We start from the raw sequence: 11,917 nt of genomic DNA, 5'->3' as shown, positions 1-11,917 counted from the left end.
AAATTCCATCAGGACCGCCCGCAATTGTCATGACTTGGCAAATTCATGCCAGGAGCAAGGTCAATCGCGGGTGATCCGCGTGGGAAGGAACCATTGTGCGCTGTTTCGTGAACTCGGAAACATTTTCAACCAGGGAATGGCTTGGGACAGCAAGCTTCTATTTTTATCTAGCGCCAATCTTAGCTTCCACATTCCCATGAAAAACCATCCAACGTCAATGAAACCAGAGAATGCCGTAACTCTGAGATATGCTTCTTTCTTGTTTTTTTCTCGTGATGTCATCTGTGAATTTCTAGTATGACCTTCCCGCGACGTAGCTCTGTGGCCTTGCGTTCTCGTGGTACCCCCACGGCCGCGGGATCTCCTCGACGCCGCCCTCCTCGCTGCGCGGCGTGAACTGGTCAAACGACCCGGACGATCGCGGTGGCCGCGGCATGGCCACGAACTCCTCGCGGTCGCCCTCGACGAAGCCCTCACCCGCGAACCAGCCATTGGCCTGCGCGGCGGCGGCGCTGAGGTTGAGGTTGCCCTCGCTGACGGAGCGGATCTGCTGGCCAGCCCAGGCGACAGCGTTCTGCGGCGTGAGGGCAGAAGTTCCCGCGGGCCTCAGCACGCCTTGTGTAGTAGGAACAGGTCCGCTGGGGACTCTGTGGATGGGGCGGCCCTTGGGGGCGGCGTCGATGTCGAAGAAGGCGGCGTGGACGCAGACGAGGGCGGCGACCTTGACGATGGTGAGGACGACGCTGAAGATGGAGGAGAAGGCCCAGAGGGCAACGAAGGCAGCGGCAGCGGCGAAGCCGGTCATCAGCTGCTGGGACGAGGCGTATTTGCGGACGCCGAGGTCGCGGGCAATGTCGCGGCCGTTGTAGGACTGGAGGAAGAGGCCGCCCTTGACGACGCCGAAGAGGGCGGCGAGGACGAGCCAGTGGGAGGTGAGGAGGGTGCCGACGAGGAGGATCACGTAGGCGTTGCCGTGGCGGGGGAGGTTTGTGGACAGGCGGGCATGGAGGACGTCCTGGGAGTTGGGGAAGCGGAGGTTGGAGGGGTTGAGGAGGTTCGTGACGGGCGTGTCGGGGAGGGCGAGCTCGAAGGAGGAGGTGGTCATGGGGGTGCCATTGGGCGTTGTGGGAGCAGCAGAACCGCCGCCGGTGAGGTTTGAGAGGTTCGGGAGGGCCTGGAAGACGCTGTATGCAGACGAGAGGTTGCTCAAGAGACCGGCCGGGGAGACACCAAAGGTGCTGCCGCTGCTGGTGTTTTTGGTACTGGCGATCTCGGTGCTCGTGCTCGTGGCCGCGGCGGCGGTGGTGGTGGAGGTCTCACCGCCGGTTGACTTGCGTTTGCGAGGCATGTCGCGGGGGTCTTTGGGGGTTTTGGAGGGCTTGGAGACGACCTCGGGGGCCTTTGAGGATCGGGAAGACTTGGAGGATTTTGAGGATTTGTGCGTCTTGGTCGAGCGTGTCCCGGAGCGTGATCTCGAGCGGGGTCTGGAGGAGGACGAAGAAGAGTCCTGGCCGCGGGCGGAGGGTCTGAGAGAGTCCTCGCTATCATCCCATTTCGAGTCCCGGCGGGAAGATGATGATGGGTAGCCGTAGGGGTCTTCTCTACCCATTTTCGGCGATTTGGGGCGTGTGGGCGTGTGCGTTCTTCTTTATCTTTTGTGTCGGGTGTCTGAGTGTGCGTCCGTGTGTCGAAGCTGTCCAGAAGAAGCTTCTGAGGAATGCTGTCTGCCGAGGAATGAGTGAACGAAAGTGAGGGGCAGACTGTCTCTTTCTCTAAAGATTGAGTTTTGCAGAGTTTCGGTGAGGTGGTCCGCTTCGGGTGTTTTTTTCAGTCTTACCTAAGGGACTTCCCCAAGATAACGTACGGCAGGTATCTGGGAAAGACGGAAAGAAGAATAGAGATTCGTGCCCGAGGTGGCTCCAGGCCTCGCTGCAGACTGCAACAGTGCCTTGGTGAGTCGACGCTGCAGCTTGAGAGACAGCTCACTGAACTGGACTCAGCTAGCTGCAGCTTAGAAGGCCTGAGAAGAACCCCGCCCTGGCTAGAGCGATTGGCGGGGGAGGTACTGGAGGTACTGCACTGACAAGTGTCCAGTGCCGCCAGTGGTGAAGCTCAGCAGCTGCATGGCGTGGTGGAGCCGCATCCGGATAGCCGCAGCCACGATGCATGGCGCTGCTTGGCGCCCGCCTGCCGCCTGAGGTGCTGCCTGCCTTCCGCCGCCGTTTGCGCTGCGCTGAGCTGACCGCCTTTCCAACTTCTTCCCCTCCCCCTCCCCTTCCCCCTCCACGCCTCCCTGACGGCCGATGATTCCGACACCGCGGGGTACCTATCTTGGATAAGGAATGGATACGCTCTGATCTGTGATTGCCGGTGCCGTGTTTCGCCCGATAGCGGCAGAAAAGTCTGTACGAGGTGCCATACTGAGGTAAGTTTGAGGCCCTGGCAATGTTTCTTTGGGCCAACCCACTGCACCAGGAATCTGATCTGCATTTCTGGAAGACCTCTATCTGTTCCTGTACTCTGAATTGACTCCTATATAGCATGTTACTATTACTTGAACCAGACGGGCGGGACGGCCAGAAGTTTGACAGACGAAAAGCCTCCCAGGTGGTCCCAGGCCTCGTGGTATCCAAGGAAATCGTCTAATGCACCACACCGCTCGGCAAGAACCTTAACCTTGCGACATCATTATGTCCACGCTTGCATTCAGACCGATTCTGACGGATAAACACCCTTTCCGGGCGCCTTCTGGAAGAACGACGCCGGGAGCTCGAACGACGCGTCTACCTTTTGTACCTTCTGGACACTGTCTCGGATGATGTCGTATCCAAAATTGTATGCAAAGAACTCCTCGGGGTTTTCTGCAATATGAGTCAGAATGGTTTGGTCCGTTGCTCCAACTAGCAGAGGCTTGTGGCTCAACTTACTCGGCACCCTGTCCGCTGGGATAAACTTGGACGCTTCCTCCCGGATGAGCTCCGGCTCCTCCTGGCCAGCGTTGCTGAAAATCTGCATCACGCTGGCGCGGTTTCTGCGAATGTCCTCGTACACCCGCAGTCTGGTCTCGACGTCTTTGGCTTCCGCAGAGGCAAGTGCGATGCCGAGGGCCACTCCGTCCTCGATGCCCTGGGCTCCTCCTTGGCCCTGGTCTGTTGCTGTCCGTCAGTCTCTATTTCATGCATCCTCAGTAGGGTCGCTACTTACGCGGCAACATGGGATGGGCAGCGTCGCCAGCCAAAGCCATCTTTCCTTTCGTCCATGAAGGAATGGGGGCTCGGTACAGCAAAGCCCACTGCTTCACCTCGGTGGCCTTGCTATGAGGATGTCAGTTTCTAAGACCCTGGTACAGAGTCAGAGGGATCGCTTACTCCAAGATGGCAAGCACACTCGGGTGGAAGTCAGAATATCTCTCGAGAAGCTTCTCCTTGCCCACAGACGCATGCCAGTCTTCCTTCTTGGTGGACTCGATGTCATCGTTGTGGAAGATGGCCACAAAGTTGTGCTCCTCGTTGCTGCGCAAAGTCAGCGCTCCATTCCCTCCTTTTGCCTTCATCTCAGAATATCCCACTCACTTTCTGCAAGGGTAGGAAACGAGACGCTTCTTGTCTCCCACCAGGAACTTCATCCGTCCATCATCGCCTTCAGTCCAGAACTTGGTCACCGGATCCGCCTCGATATCCACGGCCGGAATGAGGAAGCGGAAGCAAAAGTTGTAATGGCCTTGCGGCACCGCCGGGTTGGAGTGGCCGAGGACAGATTCCACGCCAATCGTGTGTACGCCGTCAGCGGCAATGACAACATCTCCAGTGACGACCTCGCCGGAGGCCAACGTTATTGACGCTCCCTCGGGGTCCTGCGGGTCATGTTAATCTTGTCTTCCCAAAGGCGAGCGCAAGGAGGACTCACATATTTCACTACCTCACTTTGCAAGTGCACATTGGCAGGCATCCCAAACCCGCCCTTCGCGTGCCCATTCACGCCGTTCGTCCCGTTCCCCGACTCAACAACCTCCGTCGCCAGCCTCTTCAACTCCTCATGCAAATCAACTCGATGCGCAAAGTACCATGGCGCGCCGTACCTCTCCTCAATATAGTCCTCAGTCCCGACGTGGAACTTCTCCAGCGTGTCGCCCTTGGCCCGGAAGCTGCACCGCACCAGCACGAACTTGGCCTTCACGGGGTCCAGGCCCCAGGCGAGCAGCGCGCGCGCTGCGTTGGGGCACACGTGGATTGCGGCGCCGATCTCGTTGTTGAGCGCAGAGCGCTCGTAGACGTGCACCTCGTGCCCTGCGCGGCGGAGGCCCACGGCGGCGGAGAGGCCTGCGATGCCGCCACCGGCGATGAGGATCTTGAGGGGAGCCATTGTGGCGCGGGGGAAGCGAGTGGGATGGGATGAAAATTAGAGTCGTTGATCGACACAACTTTCCAAGGGGAGGTTGATCCGAGGTCTGGCGTTGTATACAGCACAGACGATGGGTGCGAGGTGGCTAGTCCAGCGCGACGTGGAAATAGTTTGGCCGACGGGGAGAGCTAAGCTGCGCTTGGGGCCAAAGACCTGATTTGGTGTCACTATCGCCGAAGCGGGTCGATATGGCTCTCAACCCATCTTTGCATGTCGGAGGGGTTCCCGGAGAGCGACACGGCCATGGACCGGACTTCTCTCAGCCCCCCATCGGCCCACGATGCCCTTTGCAGCCAAGAATGCACCCGTCAACGGGTGGCGCGTCCCAGCCTGTGTGCGATTGGGAGAGGAGGGGTTCACCCTCACAAAGATGACAAGGTCCGGAGACCGTGAAGCAGCAGAAGGGGTCCTTATTGGGGCAGCCATTCTGCGCGGAACAGGGACCAGTCGGCCGGGGGCCAGCGAACCCAGTCGTCCGGGCCCCAGTGAACAAGCATTCGATCCAGTCTGTGCCGCATACGGCGGGGACTTTGGTGTTGCATCGCATCGGACGGTTGGTGGGATGCCCGTACGTAAGCCCTTACGGATGCAAATTGCTGCCCTGGGAGTGTTGCAGTATTGCCCTCCGGTAGAAGCTTGTTGGTTGAAACTGGTGGAGGGACAGCAAGACATACCGTGGTACATACTTGAAGAAGGGGTTCCTGAGTGGAATTGTGCAGAGAAGATAGGGTGGTTGCTGCGCCGTTGAAGATATATGACCGGGATCATGGGTTATGGACCCGTTTCTGGGGTCCTGGACACCACCCATTAGTTGGAAGAAGGGTTCGCATCCCTGTCGAGCACTTCGTCCAACCTCCGACGCACGAGAATACAACGGGCGATGAGGTGAGCGAAAAGCCTGAGTTTGGCAATTGCCAAATGCGCGTGTTGTTGAAGCCCTGTTGTCAAAGTCTCATCGGGGTTGGAAAGGGGACGAACGATATTGGTCAAAGTCTCTTGATCGACAACCACATCTCGGTGAACTCTTCAACTTTCTCTTGATTCTTCGTCCTTCACAACTTTCATTCTCACCACCAACTCTGATTCAGTCGTTAACAAACATCCAAAATGTCATCCCCGAAGGAAGTTGTCTCGGACAACGTCCAGGAGACTTCCTCCGCCGACCAAACACCAAACCCAGTTGCGCCCTCCAGCCGCGATGAGCCAAAGGAGAGCATCGAGGACGTCAGCGAGCCCGTCCCTCACCTCCACGCAAAGACTTTCTTGACCGTCTTCGCCGTCTGTGTCATCTACTTTGCCCAGCTTATCAATGTCGTCGGCGCAGGAGCAGTACGTGTCCAACGTCGTCTCCCAAACTAAATCTCGAGATCGAAAAACTAACACTTCCAACCCTCAAGCAAACCCAAAACCTCGCCGCCGTCCTGGGCGACAGCTCAAACAGCGTCTGGCTGACCTCCACAATAGCCATCATGACCGTCGTCCTCTCCCCCATCGTCTCCCAGGCCGCAGACTACTGGGGCCGCCGCTGGTTCCTCATCGGCCTCACGGCCTGCGGCATCGTCGGCTCCGTCGTCGTCGCCCGCGCCACCTCCATGGCCATGGCCATCGCAGGCTTCACCATCACCGGCTGCTCCTATGGCGCCCAGCCCCTCCTGCACGCCGTCGCCTCCGAGGTCCTCCCGCGCCGCTACCGCCCCTGGGCCCAGGCCGCTGACAACCTCTCCGCCGCCCTCGGCGGCTTCGTCGCGCTGCTCGCCGGCGGCGCCTTCACCCACAACGGCAACGCCGCCGCCGGTGTCCGCAACTACTGGTACATGGCCACCGCCGTCTACGCCGCCGCCACTCTCCTCGTCCTCGCGCTGTACAACCCGCCCAAGACGGCCAAGCAGACGCAGTTTACCTTCTCGCAGAAGCTCGCCAAGCTCGACTGGGTCGGCTACGCGCTCCTCTCCTCTGGGCTCGTCCTCTTCTGCATGGGCCTCTCGTGGTCGCAGAACCCGTACCCGTGGACCGACGCGCACACCATCGCCCCCTTCGTCGTCGGCTGCGCGCTATGCGCCGCCCTCGCGCTCTACGAGACGCGCTTCAAGACGGACGGCATGTTCCATCACGGCCTCTTCCGCCGCGGGCGCAACTTCCCCATCGCGCTGGTCTGCGTTTTTGTCGAGGGCCTCGTCTTCTTCGCGGCGAACAACTACTTCGCCTTCCAGGTCGGCGTGCTCTACGAGACGGACGCGCTGCGCACGGGGCTGCGGTACGGCGTGACGATGATTGTGTACGGCGTCGCGGCTGTTCTGGCTGGACTGTGGTGCTCCAAGACGAGAAACGTGCGCTGGCCCACTGTTGTCGCGTTCGTGTCCATGATTGTCTTCTTTGTGTGCATGGCGACGACGACGCCGACGACCTCGGAGCCTGTTTGGGGGTACCCTGTGTTCCTGGGCATCGGTCTCGGAATCTGTTTGTGTACACTGGTCACAGTAGCACAGCTTTCTACACCCCCTGAGCTGATTGCCATCACGAGCGGTCTGATGATCGGTGTCAGGTCGCTGGGCGGCTCTGTTGGTCTTGCAGTTTGTAAGGTTCCCCCAATACGTCCGCGAGACGCAACTACTTGAAGTTGAAGGGATTGCTAACATGCACTGTTCCAGACAACGCGATCTTCACGGACCAAATGTCACACATGGGAACCAACATCGCCGCCGCCGTCCTCCCGCTCGGCCTACCCCAGTCATCTCTGCCGCAGTTCATCGGCCTCCTGGCCGCGCAAGACACCGCCGGGCTGGCGCAGGTAGAGGGCGTCACGGTCGACATCATCCAGGCCGGAGCGGGTGCTCTGCTGAAGACGTACAGCCTCGGTTTCCGCTTCGTTTGGATCGCGGCTGGGTCCATCACCGTTGCCGCTGCCATTGGTAAGTTGTACTTTTACTTGAATACTAGTTCAGGCGCGCTAACGGCAATCATGTAGGTGCTTTCTTCTTGGTGGAGCTCGAAAACGAGTTCAACATGCACATTGACGCGCCGGCGGAGAAGGACGATGAGTTGTATTCCAACAAGTCGTGAGGGCGTTTCCCATGGTTATTACACCACAAGACTTTAATCCGAGCCGCGCTTGGAACCATGGCCACGGGCTATTAATCATTAATTAAATTGTCACGAGACTTAGATACGACGGTTGAGATAGTTACGAGAATGATGAAGCGTAGTTTGCACCATTCGAGGCGCCGTAACTTGCACAACTGGACCACTAACTCGTCTGAGGAAATCCAGTTCGTCCACGCAAGAAAATGACAGCCAAACGCAAAAAAGATTTTGTCTTCTTCGCCCCAAAACCCGTCGAACCCATGCCAATATCGCGTAGCAAATTCTGCAACTCGGTGACCAACACCAAGTCGCATTTCCAAGTTCCCAGTCCTGCAGACATCGTACGAGGTTGCATATACCAATGTCGGGGCAGGGTGGAACCGTATCCGTACTTTTGTCGCTGTTGGTGCCAGGTTGAGCAAGAAGCCAGCGAAGAAGAAGCAAGGGCAGGGGCCGGGATGCATGTCGCGAGAGATGTGGATATTTCTGAGATCGGAAAGTGGCCCCTCCTTTTCTGCCCTGGTCCCGCGTCCTCGTAGGGATGCCGCCATCACCCACCACAAGCAATGTGCCTCTGGGAGCATTCAACTTGAGAATGGACGGTATTTGTGTTTATCACACCTGTACGCTTGTACGGTCGTCGTTGGGATGGCGTCCTGCCACAGGTGCAACTGTGAAAGTTCATACAAGCATATTGCCCGCTGCGATCAGTGGACTGCCGAGAGCAGGGGATCCTCACTAGCCTGATTTCCATGTTCCGGGGAAGCGCGAAACTCTATCTCTTGGGAATTTTCTCCCCGGCAATTGCTGTTCTAGAACTGTCATGTTGCGATGATCACGCAGCCACAACTTACGTCGTCTCATCTTGCAAGGTGGAAGAAGGAGAATGATTTCCTTTCGGGGGAGGATTGGAAATGTTGGCTGGGGGTTTTCAGAGTTGGATTTGGGGCTGGTTCGGTGGGGGTTCGGCTATTCTATCGGCTCCATCTGTGACCTTTTGGTCGGCAAGGGAGTCTGTCAACGACTGGTTCACAGGATCTCGTATGTTGACGACCCGCCGAGGAGGATGTTCCGATGCAGGGGCCGGAGAGTGTCCTTGGTTTTACAAGAACCGTTCCTGGATTTACTCGGATGGAATATTCGCCGCACAGGGCCGATGGAGGCCAGAGGCAAGCCTCATGGCTCGGGTTCTCGTACTTCGCATTCATGTGAAGTAGTCATCATGAACTGGCCGATGACCTAAGGAAGAACTCCGGCAGGCGACAGCTGGGTGAAACGTCTCTGCAGGGCATCATCGCGTTGACGGATGGTTTCCCTGCCCTTCGGGCAAACTTGGACCCCGAGATTTCAGAAAGCACCTTGCAGCTGAGTGTACACAGCCACAGGGACGTAACAGTGCATACGTAGATGAGACGCAGTAGATGTCCTGGAGTGCTGGTCGACCAGCGCCGGCAGACTCCCGTTAGAATCCCTCCTAGAGCAGCGTAGAAAATGTGTTATGAAACACGCCAACCGAGAGCATTGTACAATTCTCTCCTCAATTGTGCAATGATACTCAAAAACGGCCCTTCATGGAATCGATCGCAATACCGAGATCATTGAAATCATCATTGACAAGTGTCTCGGCTTTTGGCGGGGCACTAATCCCGTTCCTGAACTTTTGGAGATGAAAGAAGACGCATCAGGATGCACGTGCTTTTGACCTCGAATATGGGACGGACATTCCTGCATGCGGCGGTTTCTCCGACTACGTCTGAATTAGCGTATGGCCTTAGTTCTGTGCAGCTCTTAGACAGTCCCGAGAGGATTGTGGTTGTGAATCCGATCTGATGATGTCATCATTCTCTGAGCGATCAAGGCGTCATCACCACATACAGACGGATAGTACGTCAAAGATGACGCGCATCAGAAGCAGATGCTCTCTTGTAGGATACAGGAAATCTGTTTATATGATCTTGGAGCGTCCCTGGAGATGGTGACATTAACTCACCCGCTTAATATTACGCTTCACTCAAACTGAACCTCAACTCAATATTGAACTCTTCATAAACTTCAAAATGGCCTCCAACAACCCCATTCACAACGCTGCATCCGCCGCTGGCGAGAAGAAGGACACAAACCCCTCCAACCCTAGTATCATCTCATCTGAGGGCGCCATTGGCAAGCAATTCAATCCCGATGGTAACATCGGCCAGATTGGTAAGAAAGCAGCATCACTTACCACGAGCATAATGACTGATAGGAATACAGGTGAGAAGATTGGTGGTCCCTTCTCCAAGGACGGTGCCATTGGAAGCCAGTTCAACGCCAGCAAGGGCGGTATTGCGGGCACTGTCGAGAAGGCTGTGGATGGACCCAGGAACCCGGCGAAGAAATAGAGGATTGACAATGAAGTATTGTACACAGAAATGAGAGCTGCATGGAGTAGCGAGGATTATAATACAAAGATCTCGGGTCAAACACACAACCACATATCCCTAAAATTGATGCCGTTGATTGAACCATTCGTGATTTTGTCTCTCGAATTACGAAATTCATTGTGTCATATGCCTCTGCCTTCAAAGGTCGAAAATGTTAGCAGTTCCTCTAACCTATGGCGTGAATGTAAGACGTTTATTCTGAATTCCTATTTCGTCACACTCTGAAGATGGATTGTCATATGAGTCTACAGCTTCACTCAAACTTTAGTTTCGGATAAACTGCCCACATATAGCCTGCGGTATTTTCAACTTGCTGTGACGAAGAGCCAGCACAGTTCTCAATTTGTCTTTGGCCCAAATGTTCACTCTTTACTAGTCACCAGCACGCATAGTATGCAGATCTTGTTTGCGAGGAGCTGAGGGTATCTGGTTCTACAAATCGTACTCACACGCAGTTACAGCTACTCACGAGTAATGATTGCAGAGACGTGAGCCCCCTGATCTCGCGCTGTCGGTACCAGCCGCCTTGGCTTCGACTTGCCCCAGAGTATGTGGAAGGGCGCTGACTCGTGCCCAACATACTCTCTTTGACTAAAGAGCTTAATTTGGACAACAGCTTTTAAGAGTGTTATTGTATCTTCATGTCAATCTCAACGAAAAGTTGTTTCTCTATAAGCGTGAGTTGCCGTTTTTCGATTTCGATCTTTCTTAGTAATTATCACCAGCGACTTCGTTCTCGCACCCCAGATCAGAAGAATATTTGGTAGAATACTCAGAGCATCCTGTTAACCGGCCCACTCTACACCGAACAGTCATCTGGTGATATCGGATTCCTTAATGACCGCCTAGCAATGACTGATAAGTTCCTGACGTGGAGCAACTTTGTCAGCTCACTCTCCATAAGTAACGGAAACTACCAAAGCACCACAACGACTGCGATCTGAAAAGTATCTCATCCGATATCGATGTAATAAGCCTCGGACATTGACAGCAGATGATGTTTTTTGCTCGTACTCCAGAAGTGGACGCAGGGGGATCCTCATGGCCATGCCGCGGAGACCTTTATGCATCACGGTAAGAAAATGCTTAATATCGAAATCAGCTGATACTACACGATGCGCTTAGGCGGCGCGAAGCCCTGCACTGAGTGCTTCGGCGCAAACATTTGAGCTCTACGCGGACTTTTTCAAGGATTCTATTCCTTTGGGACCCCATCCCTGCGTGTGCCTAATGTCAGCGTTCGCAAGGTTGACCTTTGAAGAGTGGCTGGAAAGCGCGATCATGGTGATGAGTGCCACGTAACTGGGCTGGTAGAGTAGCATTCGGTGATATCGCAGGCGAGACTGGTTGGGGGCGCTTTCTTGCACAGACGGACACAGCTCCGTGCCGACTTCCTTGTATTCCCAGATTTTCTTTTTGCGGAGTCAGGGGTCAAGATTGGGTATGGCCAAAACCAAGGTGGTCGCAGTTGGCACAATACTGGATGGCGGCCCACGCCGATGGTACAGGCACTCCATCAATCCTTCAATTGCTATAGCGGACTATAGCGTCTTTCTCATATCATATGCCGAAGCCTTATGCCTCATTGCCATGATTGATATCCTTTGGAATACCCCGACGTAGCAGGTGGTAGGTCTTCCACTTTATACCAAGGCAGCGTTCAGGGCGAGGTCTGGCAATCGCAAGGAGGGGATGGAGCCAAAGTCAGAACTGGCTAAAAGGGGTCGCCTAAGCCTTATGATGGACCAAAAGAGGCGAAGGTGTGGTTGGTGCGGAGCAAACCGAACCAACTACTCTGCTCATGATTCAGACAAACGCCCAAACTTCTTGATTTTGGCAGGAGCAGAAAGTTTCACAAATAAGAGCCGTTTGCACAAGAACCATGGTTCACTCACCTGTCAAAGTCCACGACCCTTCCGCCGGTCCCATACCAGTCTACTCAGGGAGGTCCACTTCCAAGGCGCATTTACAAATCTGAGAAGTGGATAGCGTACTAGGGCCCCCAAGCTCAGATC

General features: G+C 55.6%; 4 protein-coding genes across 4 annotated transcripts; 2 read left to right on the top strand and 2 right to left on the bottom strand.

The window, feature by feature from the left end:
* Positions 1 to 292: 292 nt before the first annotated feature.
* COL26b_006723 (uncharacterized protein) lies at positions 293 to 1,609 on the bottom strand (the record flags this gene model as incomplete). The annotated part of the gene is made up of 1 exon (XM_053179535.1): positions 293 to 1,609. One exon carries the CDS (start codon positions 1,607 to 1,609, stop codon positions 293 to 295), a length of 1,317 nt encoding a protein of 438 aa, XP_053036480.1.
* A 1,097-nt stretch (positions 1,610 to 2,706) lies between these two features.
* Positions 2,707 to 4,362, bottom strand: COL26b_006722 (uncharacterized protein; the record flags this gene model as incomplete). Its single annotated transcript, XM_053179534.1, has 6 exons — positions 2,707 to 2,861; positions 2,928 to 3,149; positions 3,205 to 3,314; positions 3,369 to 3,512; positions 3,573 to 3,853; positions 3,907 to 4,362. The coding sequence occupies 6 exons, from the start codon at positions 4,360 to 4,362 to the stop codon at positions 2,707 to 2,709; spliced, it is 1,368 nt and encodes a 455-aa protein (XP_053036479.1).
* A 1,146-nt stretch (positions 4,363 to 5,508) lies between these two features.
* COL26b_006721 (uncharacterized protein) lies at positions 5,509 to 7,461 on the top strand (the record flags this gene model as incomplete). Its single annotated transcript, XM_053179533.1, has 4 exons — positions 5,509 to 5,730; positions 5,799 to 6,975; positions 7,050 to 7,310; positions 7,367 to 7,461. 4 exons carry the CDS (start codon positions 5,509 to 5,511, stop codon positions 7,459 to 7,461), a joined length of 1,755 nt encoding a protein of 584 aa, XP_053036478.1.
* Positions 7,462 to 9,539: 2,078 nt separating this feature from the next.
* COL26b_006720 (uncharacterized protein) lies at positions 9,540 to 9,860 on the top strand (the record flags this gene model as incomplete). Its single annotated transcript, XM_053179532.1, has 2 exons — positions 9,540 to 9,681; positions 9,733 to 9,860. 2 exons carry the CDS (start codon positions 9,540 to 9,542, stop codon positions 9,858 to 9,860), a joined length of 270 nt encoding a protein of 89 aa, XP_053036477.1.
* Between the last annotated feature and the right edge of the window lie 2,057 nt (positions 9,861 to 11,917).

Source organism: Colletotrichum chrysophilum (genome assembly GCF_026319265.1).
Source record: "Colletotrichum chrysophilum strain AFK26 chromosome Unknown scaffold_51, whole genome shotgun sequence".
In the NCBI taxonomy this organism is placed as follows: domain Eukaryota; kingdom Fungi; phylum Ascomycota; class Sordariomycetes; order Glomerellales; family Glomerellaceae; genus Colletotrichum; species Colletotrichum chrysophilum.
Note: the sequence above shows the minus strand (reverse complement) of the source record. Positions and strands in the feature narration are given on the sequence as shown.